This window comes from Cibotium barometz, chromosome 4, assembly GCF_041138505.1.
Source record: "Cibotium barometz isolate CiBa-2024 chromosome 4, ASM4113850v1, whole genome shotgun sequence".
Taxonomy (NCBI): Eukaryota; Viridiplantae; Streptophyta; class Polypodiopsida; order Cyatheales; family Cibotiaceae; genus Cibotium; species Cibotium barometz.
Window position 1 is genome coordinate 38,070,955 of NC_141049.1, and position 19,816 is coordinate 38,090,770.

A 19,816-nucleotide genomic window follows, 5' to 3' on the forward strand; every position below is an offset into this window, starting at 1 on the left:
CAATGGAGTATCTAACGTGATTGGATTAGGTAGATTTACGTCCTGTCCGTGTTGTATAGAAAGCTTTATTTCATCAGCATTCCCTTGTTCTAATGCTTCCCAAACTGCTTTAGGTTTGAAATTTTCTTCATTGTCATCAAGATCCTGTTTTACATCAGCAAGTTCAAGCCATAATTAACTTACTTTGGTTTGTTGCTAGATATCAAAATCAAAAGCCAAAACCACTCAGCAGGCTCACAAGTTGGCAAGGAAATTGTGATCACCAATGCAGTTATGGCCCTACATGTGTAGGAAAGTTGCAACTGATAATTTACTATACTTAAGTTAAAGCACACGTGCCCACTCTATTTAATGCTCTTTGAATATTGCCATTAGTGAGCCATAGGAAGGTCCATACTAGCATGGAGATAATATCTGCTTGTACCCTGGCCAGCAGGCCACATTACTGTCCCGCACTTTTCATAATGGCAAAGACGCTTCTATGCACCAAAGATATTTGTGACAAAAGAGAATTGCAAGTTAAACTAAGGCTACGATCCTCAACAGCAACATAGTTGACATGCGTTTCATGAAACGCATTTCAGAAAAGTTTTATACCTTCCCAGACGTTCATAAACATTTCGTACAAGAGGGGAAGGGAGATACAAGGTCCAAAAAATACCAAAATATTCATTATATATTGCTGTACAGCTTCAACAAAATGTAGAGCATTTACAAACTTCATGAAATACACTTGAAAACATGCATGGATCTATATGGGATGTGAAGTCCTGACTCTTGAGTCCTAAACCCTGAGTTCTGACAGGCAGCAGGCTAGCTGATTCAAACTTCAAAGTTCAAACTTTTTACTTTTCAATCATAGTACCTTGAAAGTTAAACTTTTAACCATTGACATGGCAGGATAAGACCCTAAAAAAAGTTGAAATTTTGAGTCTGGCAAAAGAACATTTAATACTTTTACGAAACATGGTGTACCCTGGCCAGGTGATTTCAAAATGGGAGGAGCATCATGTCAGGCCTATGCACTGACTACAGCCAATAAAGGAAGGAGGGTCGACTGTTCACACATCACTCACGTGAACAATATCAAGTACAAGTTGGCAATGGTTGGTTCTACGATTGAATCTACACAGATGGCCATTGTATCACGTGAGTGCAGTTTAGAGTCCATATCATTGTGACTGATGAAGGTTTGTCAAGCATCACCTCCATCACTCCGAAGGGGTGTTTGTTGGGTTTTTCGGAGTCAGTCGGTGTGAACACCCTCTTCGGGTGTGAACAACCCTTATTAGGTTTTGGTCAAAAGATAAGGCTTAATGCCTATAAAAGCATGTACTTGGGTGGTTTTAATAACATGGAGTATCATTTGAGTTGTGCAATCTCTCTCTTGAGCTTTGTCACATCTCTCTCTATGCACATGACATTGTGTTGATGTCTAGAACCAAAGAGGGCCTGCAGAAGCACCTAGAGGCATTGCAAGCTTTTTGTGAGCAGAGGGACCTCACCGTTAACCTTCAAAAAACTAAGGTCATGATCTTCAATACCTCACCAGCGGGACTGAGAGACATGAGAACCGCATATGTAGGGGAGACTGGAGATTGTGCATGTTACATGCGTGGAAGTTGTGTCTTCTTTCAGCCCTAAACACTGAGATAGGAACATCCTCATGCACAACAGGAACAAAGACAAAACGAGAAGAGAGAGAGAGAGGGCTGTGTATTCACTATATTCATATGGTACAAAAAGATAGTACAAAACCTGTGGCCTTTGGCTTTCAAAGGAAGAAACATAAACGCCTATCTATGACCTTCCCCCATCTGGGGGGTAGATGAATAACAAACATGCCTTGCTTAGCCTTTTATAGGTTCCCATCATGCATAGGACCTGGCCGACTTGCTGTCTGCCAGCAGCAAAGGACTCACCTGACTTGATCCAAGTCATCTGTCGGCCAGCAACAACGGATACAAGCCAACGCCATCCCTTGGAGTAGCTCCATAAAAGCCTTCCTTGGCAGCCCCAAATGGCTATATCGCTCTCATGAAACCCTTTCCTTGGGTTTGCTTGACACTAACCAGCTTCTAGGGGTCTTAACACATGCTGAGTTACTCTCCTTGGACCTGTTCACTTCTTTTGGGATACCAACAGCACTTAGCATAGCCAATCCCAATGTTACATGCATGGAAGCTGTGTGTCTTCTTTTCAGCCTAAACACTAAGATACGAAGATCCTGATGTAAAACACCAACAAGACAAAGAGAGTAGGGAGAGAGATGGCTGTGTATTCAGTAAATTCATATGGTACAAAAAGATAGTACAAAACATGTGGCCTTTGGCCTTCCAAAAGAGCAAACATAAAAGTGTCACATGCAGAAGCTTTGGGGATCTTCTTTCAGCCCTAAACACCTTCCTCGAACATGCTGATGCAAAACGCAAGCAAGAGATGGAGAGAAGAGAGAGAGAACTAAGTTTCAGTATATTCAATACAGTACAAAAAGGTGTACAATCTAAGGAATGGATACCTAACACACTATCTGGCTGAGCCTTATATAGGCCTTGGGACAAACCCCATAAGATGGCCGACTACTGACGGCCAGCAGCAAAATACAATAAAATGCTAGCTGCTGCCCACAGCGCCTACAGCCCCTCTGAGCCTGCTGCCGACCTGGTCTTGCATCCACAATATGCCCTTTCTAGTGTCCTCTTTGCACTGCTCGTGCCCTATTCTATCTGTTTTTCCTGCTACCCTTTAAGGATTAGCAATGGAATGAGCATGTCCATGCGCATGCACATGACATCCCCTTTTGCTAAACTCGACGACAAGATTCGAACTTCTGACCCTGGATGTGTAACTATTTGGCCCTCCTAGCTCTATTTCACATGATGAAAATCCATGCGTGGACAACAAACAGGTGGAAGAAGACATGAGGTCCATAAGGTTTGATTAAGAAAAAGCACCATTCTTGGTCAAAAAGCAAGAAAAAGCAAAAAGCCAAACAAGGTTGACCTAGAGCCAAGGGCACCATTGGAAAGAGGAGACTAAGCCGGACCAAAAAGCTAAGAGGCACTTTCTCAAAAAGCATCTCCAAGGCCAAAAAACAAGGCCCTGAAGTTAGAAAAGCAAAGTTTAAGAACTTTGACAAAGTGGAAAGCAATGCGAAAAAGACAAGCAAAAGCTTGGTTAAAAAAGCAGAGCCCTCTTCAAGTATAAAAAGGCTTGAACCTCTCTTGTAGCATCATGAAGGAGATCGTTCAGTGTATGTGTGGGAATCATTATGATCATGGAGAGCTTCTTCTTCGCCATCAACACCTTCTCCAACTTGCTTTTCAAATGGACGGTTAGCCCTAGACTTGTATGGGCATATGCATGGGCGATACGGACGCATGTACGGATCTGTACGGACATGTACGAAACTGTATAGACATGTACGAACAGAAATTTCAAAAATCTTGAAAATTTCAAAAACCCTAGAAACTCCTTTTTGGATGTTTTTATCGCCTGAAAACCATTCAAACAAGTTTTATATCAGTTTTCTTGCGAGAAAGAGCTTTTCTATGGTTTTCTTCCTGGACAAGGCTATAGGAGTTATGGAGATTACTCATGGGATGAGCGAGTGTTTCTTGGACTTGGACATGGAGAACTTGGGCATAGAGCTTGGACATGGAACATGAAGCTTGGACATATAGCTTAGGCATGAAGCTTGGACTGAACATGGAACACAGAGCTTAGACATGGAGCTTGGATTTTGGACTGGGATTTGGACTTGGATTTGGATTCATTAGACTTGGGATCCATTGGATTTGGATATTGGATCTAGTACTAGTGTAACACGTGGAAGCTCTGAGGGTCTTCTTTCAGCCCTAAACACCACTGGAAACATGCTGATGCAAAACGCAAACATAGAGGAGAGTAGAGAGAGAGAGAAATGCTGGAAATTCAGTATATTCTTATGGTACAAAAAGGTACCTAACTCTACAGCCCTAGGCTGCCTTCTTACAAAAGGTGAAACATCACCAAAATTGTCCTACTCTAAGGACCCTAAGGACCCATTCCATAAAAGGAATGAATGAATACATTGAGGAGCACCCTTGCCTTATATAGTCTCTTGGACTTCATGGAGAGCTGGCCGACTGCTGGTCGGCCAGCCCGACTGGTCATAATTCCACATTATTTGAAGCGCTTGCAGTCGACAACAACCCCTGGTACAGCCGATTTCAACTGGTTCAGCCGACAGCCTCTTCCAACACAGCCGAGCGACAGGTCTTTACAAGTCATCCATGCTTTGCTCATTGGCCTCTTCTGCACTCTGTGCTCCAAGTCCTAGCTCTAATGCTCTTTTTCTGGCTGCCTCTTCTGGACTAGCATCTGAGAATGTCCATGGCATTTTATGCACTGACATCCCCCTCTGCTAAACTTGATGACGAGATTCCAACCTGTTCTTGGATGACTGTCATCATCCCACTCTATTCTCGGAGTCCCTCTGTCATCCATCCAACTCTGGCAACCCTTTTCACTGAAAACCCGGCCCGGTCTCCAAAACCACTCTGACTCTGAATAATATCTATGCATATGTTCCCTCCAATCCCCAATCCATTCCTGCCCTAACTCTGAACACTGTCTTGGTCTTCATTTCCTGAGAAATGAGTCTGGCACTCTCACATCACTCCTTGGAGGATAATCCTCCCTTGGGACCGTTGCCCGAGAACCTATCTGGCTCACAGGACTACCATCCCCTCTGGCTTTGTGTAATACCACCAACAAACCTCCTAGGAGCCCTTCCTGTTCCTGTGTTCCTTGCCTTGGGCTTCGTATCCGTGTACTTTCTTGTACCTTGGACCTGTACACCTTCATATGGGACTATATCAATGTTTAGCTTTGCTGAGCCTGATGCTTTGATACCAATGTAACACGCGGAAGCTCTAGGTACAAAAAGGTACCTAACTCTGCAGCCCTAGGTTGCCTTCTTACAAAAGGTGAAACATCACCAAAACTGTCCTACTCTAAGGACCCATTCCTCAAAGGAAGGAATGAATATATTGAGGAGCACCCTTGCCTTATATAGTCTCTTGGACTTCATGGAGAGCTGGGCGACTACTTGTCGGCCAGCCCAACTGGTCATAATTCCACATTATCTGAAGCGCTTGCAGCCGACAGCAACCCCTGGTACAGCCGATAGACCTTCTACAACCGACAGCCTCTTCCAAGGCAGCCGACAAGTCTTTACAAGTCATCCATGCTTTGCTCATTGGCCTCTTCTGCACTCTGTGCTCCAAGTCCTAGCTCTAATGCTCTTTTTCTGGTGAGAGATACTTGTGGGTCATCCCCGTGGTGTGCTCGACATCAGAGATCTTGTGCGTTGACATCGACATCGACTTGGATATCCTACATCGACATATTTGTTTGTTTTGTATTCATTGATTGTATTGATCCTGGCCAGCGTGCCCATGGATTGTTCTTGAATAAATTCTTGAAAGGAGGCGGGGCCTGTTCCCTGCTCAATGTGGTGTACTGTGCAAGATCTCCATTCCCTTTTCTCTCTCCCCTCTCTCTCTTTATATTTTTATCTCTTGGACACGTGGTTGAGTCTCACTGCACGCCCGCAGGGCTTACAGTGGTATCAGAGCAATCGTCAAGAAACTTTCTTGGGGTGACAGAGCCATGTTGAGAGCAGAGGGACACCAAGGGCCTCATGAAGGGAATAACCAAGAGGCCGACCCAGGACTACAGGATGGGAACCATGGTCATCAGAATAGTACCATGACTTTCGGCAGTTCATACTATTTCTCAAAGACGAAGGAGTCCTAGCTTGGAGAGCCAAGAAGGAAAAGGACCAAAGAAGGGCTCAAATGCAATTAGGCTTATCTGGGAAAAGGTGGAAGATGGAGTAGTTACATCATGTGGAAGCGTTGATGGAGTGGTAGGGGTTGTACCTAAGTGGTGTGGGCTGCTTTAGGGTGATGTCACGTGCATCCCGCACTTGGATGCCACGTAGACATATCTGTGCAAAAGGTGCAGGACTTGAGATGGTAAACTGGTCCCATGTGAGCCCAGTCCGAGACGAGTCAGCCAGGGATCCATCTCAGTCGTCCGAGGTCAGGTGTGCATTGTCCTACACAGGAGTCCAAGGTCAGGTGTGCACTGTCTTGTACATGAAACAGTGCTAGTCCGCGCTGTGAGTCTCCCTCTGGAATGATGTCAATGATTCTGTGTATCTGGTATGGTACCGGATGCCAGATCATTGTGTAGATAGTTAGGGTTTTCTTTTAGGAATAGGGGCCAACCCATAGGGCTACCCCAAGTCTTAGTGTGGGCATGGGGATAGTGTGAAACCAACCCCATGAGGGCCACGAAGGCCCTGGCTGAACCCACCAGCCATGGAGGGGCTGTAGGACAGCCCCAGGGGCATGCCACGGGCAGCCGACAGTACATGAAGCATTTATATGGCTGTAGGGCAGGTATGGGGCAGCCCATACAGGCTGCCCAGCCCCAGTGTACTTGCAAAATCAGTGCCCAGCCCTTGTGTTTCAGGCGCATGATGCCCAGCCAACTAGGGAAAGAAGCACAGTTTTTAATGTGAATTTTTCAGCATTAAATGCTGAATATTCAGTCGTGGGACAATTTATTGCTGGCCGCTTGGATATGATGCTGGCCGACTGTTGTTGGGAAGAAGTATAAATAGGTGAGCCATAGATCATTTGTGTTATCTCGCAATTCACCAAGAGCCTAAGCTAATCAAAGGGCTAGGACAGCCAAGGATAAGCTAACGCAGAAGGGGCGAAGGACTGCACATCAAGGGCAGAGTTATCTCAGCCAAGAAAGGTCAAGTTTTCTATATTTTCTTTCAGATTTCCATCATTCTAATAAAGCAAATACACCATTCGTGGTGGGGGCCCTACAGAGGGTATTCAGGACCCAATACTGTGTCCTCTCTCTCTCTCTCTCTCTCTCTCTCTCTCTCTCTCTCTCTCTCTCTCTCTCTCTCTCTCTCTCTCTCTCTCTCTCTCTCTCTCTCTCTCTCTCTCTCTATTTTTCTGCACATCTACATTCAGTTTTGTGCGTTAATTCCGTCGCGACAAGTGTACTGATTTCTGAGCATTGAAGGTACCGATCTCCCCGAAGCTTCCGCATGTTACAGGTGAGTAGGGACTGATTTACAGCAAGGGAGTTGTGTGTAGAATGAGAGGAAAAGGGTTGTATATATAGGAAAAGAGAGCTTCAAGGCTTAAGAGGGAATGTAAGGTTAAAAAAGACAAGTGTCCAGCCACATGTTAGAAGGTGGGACAAGTGGAGGGACACTTGGAAACTCAAGTGACAAGTGTTGGGACACTTGTCCATTCTTCTAGAACACTTGGAGCTCAAGTGACAAGTGTTGGGACACTTGTCCATTCTTCTAGAACTTTCTGTGGTGAGGTATCAACTGCCAAAAAAGTAGAAACCTCCAAATTTAGCAAGCACAATTAGGATGCAAAAATTACTAAATATAGTAAGTGATTCCTAAATTTTAGAAAATCTCTATTTTTTAGGGTTAGCCTTATTAGGGCAAACCGAGGTCCCTATTTTTTAGGGCCCGGTCCTAGATTTTAGGGACACCCAATATGGGAGTCAAATGAAAGCTCTTTCCATCCACATTCACAAAACAGTAATGGTTTTTCAATCTGATGCATCTAACTCATGTAAAATGAAAATCAAGTAATCACTCTAACATAGACTTTAATTGGTCATGCCATCTTATCGATTGTAACTGTCTGTTCTGACAGATCTAGCCCACATTCCCAGGCATCAATCCTTTGTGTGTGCAAGCTTGACCCTGGTATGCTTGAGTTCCGGCCATAGGCGCCCAATCAAGTCATATAGGTGGAAGTGTGCACTATCCATGTTCTAGCCCAGTGCGTGGACCCACCATGACCTATGGCCACTCACCAGTAGCCTACTCCTATGAACTAAATTCAAAGGAAAACATGAAAAACATAGAAGAAAGTATAATTATTACAAAGGATACAAAGAATTCTTTCTTTCATTTTGTGTTGAGTCATGACAGAATGCCCTCTCACATCACTGGTTCAAGCTGCATGCCCTCTCACAACATCATCAGAATTCCCTTCACGGGATGGCCTGCGAGGTTGCCGTGTGAAAACCCACTTGCCCTCATCATCGGAAACAACATCGCCACGACTTTTCAAATAAGCAACAACCAACTCTCGAGGTTTGTCAATTCCCATCTGTTGGACAATTGCATCAAAAGTGACCACATCAGCCTTAACCATAGTAGCCAGGAGTTTCATAAAAAAGGTTTTTGAAACGCGTTTCGAAACATTTCGAAACGTTTCATTGCCCGACCCAAAAGTAAGAAACGGGAGGGGTACCTGGGGGGGAGGGGGGGGAGACCCAACAATAGGGACCCTCAACAATAGTTGCAAGGCTGTAGCGAACACGCACGCACGCTCTCTCTCTCTCTGTGAAACTCGCACGTAAGCTCTCTCTCTCTGTGAAACTCGCACGTAAGCTCTCTCTCTCTGAAACGCATGCACAAGGTTGAAAAAGGCCCAAATTTTGAGCCGTACGTTTTCAAACGGCAAAAATCCCCAATTTTGACATTAAAAAAAAATAAGCATAAAAAACTCGTTTCAAATTGAACGAAACGTTTCGAAACGTTTCGTACTTCAGTGGGGATGCGAAACGCGTTTCATTGCTACTATGGCCTTAACCTCAAACTTTGATTCAATAACCCTTTGTACATCCGGGTCCCTTTGCAAGGCACGGAGCTCTTTAAGCTCATTCATCAAAGCATCAAGATTCAACTGATCCTCAACCCAAGCAGATAACAGTGGATCGTTATCTGGCAAAGCCCCAACTTGGTCCCTGTCTCTATCCTCTTCCCGCATGCAGCGAATACGGGTGAGAGTCTGATAGAGTCCTCCACTGAATGATCTGACTGGCTGGCCATGATGTATTTACCAAATCTTCATAAAGAAGAGAATTTCCGTGCCCCGAAATCGCTCTCTACCAGCTTTCCAAGTATGATACTGAATAGACTACAAGGGTGCAACACTGCCCCTACAGAGACAGGAGGACCAAAGTCTTTCCACACGCTCACTGTTGCTTAAATCAAAAGTAACCTCTTTCGAGGCATGACAGTAAGACGAGGACTACCTCAGAATCCCAACCTTCTCTCACAAATAATGACTCCTTACAACCATATCCAGTATCATATATGGCACAAGCTTTGTAGAAAGCCAAGCTCTGAGACCAATGTAACGGAAGGGCAACTGTAACACGAAAATCTTATCAATCATGAAAACTGATCAAACACATAAGCATGCCAAAAAAGAGAGAACAACTTCGCACAGTACATCACACTAGGGGTCAAAAGATGGGCTAACGCACCCCCCCCCCCTCCTCTCTTTATGGTTAGATTACCAAAAAGGAGTTCGCTTCAAATACAACTTTGCAGGTGCCCATAGATTCTCCACTGGCTTGCACTTGTTTCCTCTAGTACAATATGAAAACAAAAGCAAAGCATATGCTGAATTTGATGTCCCTTCTCAGCACAAGAGAGCATTCCCAGCATAAAGCACATGCAAGACAACCATGGACAGTCCATAGCATTCCCACATCTGCCCAGGACAGCCCTGCATCTCCATCTTCCACCTGTTTGGCTCACAGAGCAAGTCGGCCATCCTTGAAGGGCTGTTTACAGCAGTCAATCAACTCTCAGAAGACACAGATGCAGTCGGCTAGCAACATTTCACAAGCCTGAAGGTCTCCGATCAATAGAGGATGTCTCCCACACAAATTGGCCAACCCTTCTCCTCCTCCTCTAGATGCCCTGGCCAGCAACTTATTAAGGCTGCATACAGTCAGCCAAAGATTCTCCACTGGCTAGCACCTGTTTCCTCTAGTACAATATGAAAACAAAAGCAAAGCACATGCTGAATGTGATGTCCCTTCTCAACACAAGAGAGCATTCCCGGCATAAAGCACATGCAAGACAACCATGGACAGCCCATAGCACTCCCACATCAGCCCAGGACAGCCCTACATCGCCATCTTCCACCTGTTTGGCTCATAGAGCAAGTCGGCCAGCCTTGAAGGGCTGTTTACAGCAGTCAATCAGCTCTCAGAAGCCACAGATGCAATCAGCCAGCAGCAGTTCACAATCCTGAAGGTCTTGGATCAGTAGAGGATGTCTCCCACACAAATTGGCCAGCCCTTCTCCTCCTCCAGATGCCCTGGCCAGCAGCTTATTAAGGCTGTATACAGTCGGCCATAGATTCTCCACTGGCTAGCACCTGTTTCCTCCAGTACAATATGAAAACAAAAGCAAAGCATATGCTGAACTTGATCAGCACAAGAGAGCATTCCCGGCATAAGGCACATGCAAGACAACCATGGACAGCCCATAGCACTCCCACATCAGCCCAGGACAGCCCTGCACCTCCATCTTCTGGCTCACAGAGCAAGTCGGCCAGCCTTGAAGGGCTGTTTACAGCAATAAAAAAAGCCTGAAGGTCTCCGAGCAATAGGCTACTGTGGAGGCAAAGGCTTTGGCGGCTTGTGCAGCCTACCACTTGGTACAATCTTTCTTACCGTGCCCCACAGGGTGGCAGAAGAAACATATGTTCTCCCCCTTATACCGCGTTTGCTCTTCTGGTTGGAGATAACGAGCAAGGGTGCCCTCCTTGGCCTTTTCCTCATGTGTTTTCTTAGGCACGAAGTTTTTATCCTTCTTGCCCTCTGAAGGGCTCTGGGATTCTTTTTTAGTGTCTTTGCTATGCTAAGCCCCCTTCCCCCCTAAGACGATGACTATCGGGTTGTGGATGATTGTTGTTGGGGTTTGGAGCTAGTTTGGGGTTGCTTGGGCTTACCTCTATTCAACATCATTTCATGATTCTGAGCAAGAGTGAGAGCCCTATCATAAGATTGTGGCTCAAAATTCCGTATAGTAAACCTAATATTGGTAGCCAAACCTCTAATGAATTGTTTCAATTTATCCTCTGTAACATGCAACGAAAGTATTCGTAATTTGAAGATCTTGTCACACAAATGCTCACACCGTCTTCTGTATCTTGAGTCTCACGAGTTTAGCAATCCACTTTAAGACTTCAAACTTTAAGAGATTTGAGAGAGAGAGAGAGAGAGAGAGAGAGAGAGAGAGATAGAAACTGTACATCGTATGGGGTCCCGAATTACCCACTGAAGGGTTTCCTATCCTGTTACCGGAATAGTATTTGCTATATTACTTTGAAGAGACTGACTTTGGGCTGATGATAAGCCAAACGCAAGATCTCTAAGGACCAAGAGTCGGGCTGACATGTACACGGCTGTAGAAGCACCAATGATGACCAATCTTGAGCCTATGCACTCTTCCCAATGGATGAAGGAAGGCTGCAAATCTGAGGCTGAGAGAAGAGGCTGATTGGGACTGTTCTAGACTATGTATGAATGCTGAGTTTTACCTTCACCAAGTGGCTGTAGCAAAACGATGCATATGAGGATGCTGAAAGACAAGGGGTTCTGTAGACTCAATGCTGTAGATGCTCCGTTTTACTAAAGGAAGGCTGAATTGCTGAAGCGTTGATGCTCCTATATGCTAATGAGGAAAACGCTGAAGACTGATGTGCTGAATTTTGCAATCGTTTATGCTCCTTGTGTTGAAGGCTCCAAGCGTTTGAGTTCTTCAAGGCTGATTATGATATGAATGATGAATGGATGATATGCTCAGCTATTTATATGGACAAATGCTGGTCGGCTGGCTACGAAGCTGGCCAACTGCATCTGTCTTGAATAAAATAGATAAATGATTTTAAAAATGCCCAATAAATGCTGTAAATTATGGAAATAATACTGGATAAATTCTAATGAATGCTAGATGTTATCTGAAGGCTTTTGCAATGGCCTAAATGCAATGGATGAATGCTATGCATTATGCAGAGTGCTTTCTAATGCAGACCCTAAGGCTTCTACTGACTCTACATGCATGAATGCATCTCTTCAAGTGGGTTAAGGGACTTGGACTAATTGACTGACTGTCTAAGGCTGAGAAATGACCTACGTAGCTCGTGCCTGACTTATCCTGGACTGAGGATTACAATGGGGTCACGGCGTACGACAAATATCATCCTAAAAGGTACTAATAATGTACAATGTTGCACTGATGATGATGAGTCATCTTGTCACCATGCACTACAGTGCAGAGTGCATGTGACATTCCCTCCTGCTTAGCATGGCGGCAGGTTTATGGCTTCCAAGTAGTCCGCCAACAACTCGGGGTCCTCTTGAAAAAACTCCTCGTCTAGCCAAAAGGCTTCGTGGATACCTCAATCTCGAAACTTCGTATAGAACTGACATATCCATCAACCAGAACCATGCTTCCAACAATGAAGAAGGATCTGCTCAAGCTCGATGACTTCTGCTTCGTCTACCGTGTCTGGCTGCTGTTCATCTGAAACATCAAAAACTTCTGATCCAACATATGGTTTTAGCCAAGAAACATGGAGAACATCATGCATTGTCCAATTGTTAGGCAACTTTAACTTCATGGAGCCATCACTTATCCTTTTAACTATCGGGAAAGGTCCAAAACTACGGAATGAAAGCTTGGGACAACATTTGCTCACTTGTTTCAATCCCTGTTTCATGATGTGCAGATAGACCCAATCCCCTTCCAACCCAACCTTCTTTGTATATGGAACCTTAACTTTTTGACAAATCTTGAAGGCTTGAACATCTGAATATACATCATGTCTCATTTTTGGCCAATAAAAGGACCGTTCTAATTTCTCAAGGGTACTGTTGATACCTCTAGTCCTCCAACTAAGGAGTCATGGGCATCATGGAGAAAAGCTAATCGCTTTTCCCGAATGACACAAAGACCGTTCTTGAAGAATAACCAACCGTTCTGCACTGAATAATGGCCAGGCTTAGAAGTGAGGGCCAAATTATACTGAGTACCAAACTCAAGGGAGTCGATATACTGATCTTTCATGCTATCTAAGTCCTTCCTCGTGATTTCGAGAATGGTAGACTCTTGCACTGTCTGGATACTAGCCTTTCGACTAAGAACATCTGCAACTGGGTTATGCTTACCAAGGATGTACTCGATCATTCCTCCAAACTGTTGGAAGAATTGACTCTACCTGGCTTGCCGATCACTCCATTGGGACCTTGGCATGGTTTGAAGCCACTTAAGTGCTTGGTGGTCTGTTTTGACTGTGAAGACCTGTCCATAAAGGAAAGGCTTCCAATGTTTGTGATCACACCCAAAAGCTCTTTGTCATAAACCGAATAATTCTTTTCGACGACATCCAACTTTCGACTATAGTAGGCCACGGGTCTATTGTCCTGTTGGAAAACTGCACCTATGGCTACATTGCTTGCGTCGGTAATGACCTCGAAAGGTTCATCCCAAGATACTAACTTCAAAACAGGTGCTTCTGAGACAGCTTTCTGGAGTGCACGAAATGCATCAAGCGCCTTGCTTGTGACTGAGACTTTTTGTCGACGAGTCTTCACCCCCTTGAGCAAGTCGGTCAGAGGTGTTGCAAGGTTGGAAAACTGGTGAACATGGGTGTTGTAGGCTTGACAAAGACCTACGAAAGAACGGATCTCTTGGGCGGGCTGGGAGATGTCCCAATCCAAGATCTCTTGAACCTTTGAGGAGTCCAATCGAATCCCATCAGAACCAATGATATAGCCCAGATATTGAACCTCTTTAACGCCGAAGATAGACTTTTTAGCGTTTATGTAGAGCCCATTATCTCGCAAAAGTTGCAAGACTTTCTCCACATCTTTCTCATGCTGCTCCGCAGTGGCTGAGAATACAAGTATGCCATCAAGAAACATGAAGACACACTTACCAATGAGGACTGCGAAAATCCTGGACATCATTTTATTGAAGGTTGCGGTTGCATTTGTAATACGAACTCGTAGTGACCACGCTCTGTCTGAAAAGCTATTTTTGGAATGTCAACTTCGAAAATGCAGACCTGATGGTAACCACTCTTGAGGTCAATCTTAGTGAAAAAAAATTGCGCCGTCTAAACGCTCCAAAATGTACACAATCCTTGGCATAGGAAACTTATTCTTAATGGTGAGTTTATTCAATGCCCTATAGTCTACACAAAGGCGTGCAGACTTGTCCTTCTTTTGGACGAATAGGATGGGTGCACCAAATGGTGAGAAAGAAGGCCGAACGAATCCGGCTCGGAGGAGCTCAGATAATTGTCTTTCTAGCTCGCCCTCTAAAGTCTTGGAAAGACGATAGGGAAACCTGCTAGGAGGTTCTAATCCAAGGACCAAATCGATATGATGGTCCTCAAGACGTGATGGAGGCAGACTGGGCGGAAGATCGTCCCTAAGCATAATGTCCTGATGTCTGGACAAGAGGTCTACTAACTATGGGACTGAAGATGAGATAGGTGCTACCGATGAGGTAGAGGCTGTCTGAGCACGTACACAAAGTAGTGCCCCTTTCGCTCCATTGCGAATAGCTCGTCGGGCCTGGAGGTGCGAAATCAATGGGATGCCAAGAATGCTTCTATCCCCACGAATCATGACGGGCTCAGGAAAACCTTTACAGATAGTAAAAGTGTCTTGCTCCCAATCGGGAATAGGCTCGTATTGACAAAACCACTGGATTCCTAAGATCGTGTCACACCCCAAAAGAGGCAAGACAATGAAATCTCGTTGGAATGAGGCCTTCTGAACTTCAAAGGCAAACTACTATGCCTTCTGAGATATGTGGGTGCAGAGACCAGGTGTGAACCCGTCCACATCCAAGTGATATGGTACTAATGTGCAGTTCATTTTGTTAGCCAACTGGGGAGAGATGGCATCCTCAGAACTACTCATGTTAAACAGGACTACAAACTGTCGGCCCTTGGCAAAGCCATAAGCTCGGATGAGGCTTTTCTGTGGAGCATCGCTCTCACCCTCCTCCTTAGCATCAAATACCACGGATGGCATAGGATGCATAGAAGGTAAAAGCTGAACTGCATTGGTGGTCGTAGACGGGGCTGGAGGAGTTGGAGATGCTGTGGCAACTGTGGCAGAAGGTGCTTTGGAGGCTTGCTCCACTTGCCATTTATGGCAATCCTTCTTACCATGCCCTATGATATGATAGAAAAAGCATCTATTTTTTGACTGGTATTTCCTTTGCTCCTCTAGAGGAAGATAACCTCTAGTGATACCTGCTTTAGCCTTTTCCTTAGGGGTTTTCTTAGGCTGAGATTCTTTATCCTTCTTACCTCTGGAACCAGAGCTATCACTGTCGTCTTTCTTAGCATCTTAAGAAGATGCATTACCTTTTCCTGGCTACGCAGCAGATTGCTGTTGTTGGGATTTGGTACTGGACTGTGATGACTGCTTGGGCTTGCCTCTGTTCATCTTCATTTCTTTATTTTGAGCGAGAGTCAAAGCCCGGTCATATGTACTAGGTTCAAAGTTGCAAAGTGTGAACCGGATGTTGGGATCTAATCCACGAATGAATTGATCCATCTTGGCCTGCTCAAATAACCCTAATTGTTGTGCTAAAGTGATAACCTTTCCGGAAAACTGAAGCACTAGAGACCCATTCTGTCTGAGTCCATAGAACTCATCTGCCAAGCCGGTCATATACTAGGGCAAGAGGAATCCGGTCTTAAGGTCATGAACAAATGTATCCAAGCTAGAAGTTGTGACACCTGTGGTCTGGTCTATATGAAGACTAGACCAATGCTGCCACCAAGTGGCTGCCTCACCCGTAAGGTGGGGAGCCGCTACGTGGACTCTATCCCGAGGATCTGTAATCCTAGCTAATGGAAAATGAGCAGTAAATTAATGAATAAATTGATTAACTGCTAAATGATCACACTTACCATCATACTTACTAAAATTCGGTTGACTTCGAATGACGGTAGTCGATGTCGCGGGCTGCTAGTTGGTGGCACCTGAGGCTAGGGAAACTGAAGAGAGGTGCTGGTATCTAAGATGCATGGCCTCCTTTTCCCTTTGGTGCTCGAGTAACATATGTTCTCAATCGAGCTCTCGTTGGTACTCCCAAGCGGCAAGTTCTAACGCCAACCTTCTTCAATCCTACGTTGGACTTCCTCATAGTCCCGTCTATCTGCTTTTTCTTGCTGCTTTCTTGCTTCAGCTTCTGCTTTTTCTTCTCCGTCTAGCCTCGTCTTCTCTTCTTTGTTGTTCCATCTGAAAGAAGAGGGAGATGTAGTCGGGGGTTACTGCAGGCGGAGGAGGACGTGCTGTTGTTGCCTTCAAGAGTTGGAGACGCTCCATGAGAAGCTGGTTCTGAGCTCTGAGTAGAGCTATGGTGTCTGTTGTAGTCGGAAGAGCAAGGTCTCCTCCCGGGGAGATGTCTTCCGGCTAATGGGTACTCTCCTTTGTCGACATGATGTTGAAGTCGGTGGTCGTGCCGGAACACAATCTAACCATCCAAGGATGCCCCTCACGCTAGAATACGGTGTGTGTGGACAAGCTGAATCTGATACTAATGTAGCATGCGGCGGAAGTATTCGTAATTTGAGGATCCTATCACACAAATGCTCACACCATCTTCTGTATCTAGAGTTTCGCGAGTTTAGCAATCCACTTTAAGACTTCAAACTTTAAGAGATGAGAGAGAGAGAGAGAGAGAGAGAGAGAGAGAGAGAGAGAGAGAGAAACTGTACACCGTATAGAGTCCCGAATTATCCACTGAAGGGCCCCCTATCCCATTACCGGAATAGTATTTGCTTTATTACTTTGAAGAACCTGACTTTGGGTTGCTGACTTTGGGCTGACGATAAGCCAAACGCAAGATCTCTAAGGACCAAGAGTCGGGCTAAACTATACACAGCTATAGAAGCACCAATGATAACCAATCTTGAGCCTATGCACTCTTCCCAATGGATGGAGGAAGGCTGCAAATCTGAGGCTGAGAGAAGGGGCTGATTGGGACTGTTCTAGACTATGTATGAATGCTGAAAATGAGTATGAATGCTGAGTTTTACCTTCACCAAGTGGCTGTAGCAAAACGATGCATATGAGGATGCTGAAAACACAAGGGGTTCTGTAGGCTGAATGCTATAGATGCTGCATTTTACTGAAGAAAGACTGAATTGCTCAAGCATTGATGCCTATATGCTGATGAGGAAAACGCTGAAGGTTGATGTGCTGAATTCTGCAATCACTTATGCTCCTTGTGCTGAAGACTCCAAGCGTTTGAGTTCTTCAAGGCTGATTATGATATGAACGATGAATGGATGATATGCTCAGCTATTTATATGGACAAATGATGCTAGTCAACTGGCTATAGAGCTGGCCGACTACATCTATCCTAAATAAAATAGATAAATGATGTAAAAATTTCCAATAAATGCTGTAAATTATGGGAATAATACTAGATAAATTCTAATGAATGCTAGATGTTATCTGAAGGCTTTTGCAATGGTCTAAATGCAGTGGATGAATGCTATGCATTATGCAGAGTGCTTTCTAATGCAAACCCTAAGGCTTCTACTGACTCTACATGCATGAATGCATCTCTTCAAGTGGGTTAAAGGACTTGGACTGACTACCTGACTGTCTAAGGCTGAGGAATGACCCACGTAGCTTGTGTGCCTGACTTATCCTGGACTGAGGATTACAATGGGGTCACGGCGTACGAGAAATATCATCCTAAAAGGTACTAATAATGTACAATGTTGCACTGATGATGATGAGCCATCTTGTCACCATGCACTACAATGCAGAGTGCATGTGACATCCTCCTCGGATATACTTAACTGTTGTACGGACGTGATTACTTTACTAGAGTATGTCAACACGGGTGACCCATTTTGGGAGAGCTTGTAAAACTCATCCTCAAGGTTGGTCATGTACTGTGGAGGGAGAAACCGTTTCTTTAGGTCGGACACAAAGGTGTTCCATACATACTGTGGAGCCCTTGTGAACGGGTCTACATGTAGACTCGACCAATGCTGCCACCAGCAAGTGACCACTTCGCTGGAAAGGTAAGGTGCCGCTAGATGGACTCGATCTTGTGGATCTGAAAGCTTAGCCAATGGAAACTATGCTACAAACTGATGAATGAATTGTAATACTACAGCATGATCACACTTACCATCATACTTCCTGAAGTTCAGTTGAGCCCCAGGAAGCTCGCACAATAGATCCATGGGAGCCCAAGGAAGACAAAAGTTGCATTCCTCTAGCAAAGTGTCAGCGGTATGGGAAGAAGAATAGTTTCCTCAAGTTGCGTTCCTCTTTGCTGTTGAGACCTGGATCTGCTTAAGATAGAGTTGGGTCTGGGCTGAAACACTAGCAAAAATCCTCCTCTCTCAAGCTGAAGCACATGCAGATCCAGGCCTCAAGAGCAACAAAGATCACCAGCGACCCACAAGGAGAAAGCATCTAGATCATCTAGAGCCTAGCAGGCAGCACACCCAAAAACACAACCAGCCCAGGTGAGCACAGTCAAGCCTCCAAGCCTAGAACTCACCTAGGAAAGGATTGATGGGCAGCCTTGTGAAGAGACTGGGTGAGGGTGGTTGGCTCTAGTATTAAAAGTGGGTAGTGTTTCAATGTCAAACAAGAGTGTGGAGAGACTAGCATTATAGGTAGGATCTAGGTCGTGCTAAAGTGATAATGGTGGTAAGTGAGAATTGGGAGTGGAAGTTATAAAAGAATGTTGTCAGTTTGTTATGTGGGAAGGATAAGTAGGGAAGCATGCCACAGATGGAATCATAGACAAGGCACTCCAACAAGGTAAGGGGCTCGATCTCTTGTACCCAAAGGGGTCACATCTGGCAGGTCCTATGTGACTCAGATCCCCCGTGCCAACGTCTATGCCAACCTTCCGTCTCGCATCAGAGGTGATGAGAGCCTCTGTGTGTGTGTGTGTGTGTGTGTGTGTGTGTGTGTGTGTGAGAGAGAGAGAGAGAGAGAGAGAGAGAGAGTTCATAGGTTTAAAGCCAGCTGAAAGCTCGATTAAAGTCTACAGCTTTATTTGATATTAATGATTGCTCAACTGTGCTTGTCCCATTATTTCAAATCACCTTGAGACAAATAAGGAGACAATTCAACAAAGGTTCACCTCATTTTGATCCAAAATAGAAGATTCAAAAATAACATCCTCCGTAGGCATTTTTTGCTGGAAAAAAAAAAGAGAGAAAGTCAAGGGAATCTAGCAAAAAATAGCTTCTATACAACTCATGTTATCTTTGCCAATAAGTAAAGATTTACGCAATAAGCATAAGAATCCTCCTCTCTTAATACCAGTTGAGTCACAATTGTAGGGGTAAAATATGGAAGTCGTGTGTTGATTATTATGTCCTCATCTGTTGTGCTGAGGCCACAAGTTTGGCGACAAGTCGTGTGTTGATTATTATGTCCTCATCTGTTGTGCTGAGGCCACAAGTTTGGCGACAAGCCAACCTTTGCCGTATTATGAATTAAGTACAAGACTCCCAAAACAACGATGAATTCTATCAGAGCACCTCACAAGCTGAACCTGGCATTTTCTTGTCAATTTAACTTATGCTATGTCATGTGTATATGCCTAGTAAGGTAGCTCTACCCAACGTCAGACCACCAAAGCACCCTCATTGATCATTTGATGATTAAAAAAGTGCATCAGTTTGATGGAGGCTCTCATGATACCTGTGATTTCCATAGTCCATTCTCCCAGCCCTTTTACCCTGTCTCTATATGAGCTTTCCTGCACTTGCTGCCCCCTTCCATACCCTCCTCTCGTACAGTCTGAAGGAGGTTTCTTGAGTCCAGTTTCAGCATTTCAAGCACATACAAGATAGCTATCCGGACTAATGCTTGTGAAAACAATCAT

At 44.7% G+C, this 19,816-nt stretch overlaps 1 protein-coding gene across 3 annotated transcripts in view; it reads right to left on the bottom strand.

Annotated features, from left to right (window-relative positions):
- Positions 1 to 19,265, bottom strand: part of LOC147639227 (uncharacterized) — a 61,324-nt gene extending 42,059 nt beyond the window's left edge. Inside the window, exons 1-2 of one of the 3 annotated variants that reach the window (XM_086788576.1) lie at positions 19,067 to 19,265; positions 2 to 144 (exon numbers count right to left, since the gene is read on the bottom strand). In XM_086788576.1, the coding sequence (XP_086644702.1) occupies positions 2 to 144; positions 19,067 to 19,117 (194 nt within the window). In that variant the 5' untranslated portion in view covers positions 19,118 to 19,265. Of the gene's footprint in view, position 1; positions 145 to 18,094; positions 18,805 to 19,066 lie in introns of those variants that run through there. The other 2 variants (XM_086788583.1, XM_086788589.1) reach the window with 2 other exon arrangements.
- Positions 19,266 to 19,816: the final 551 nt, after the last annotated feature.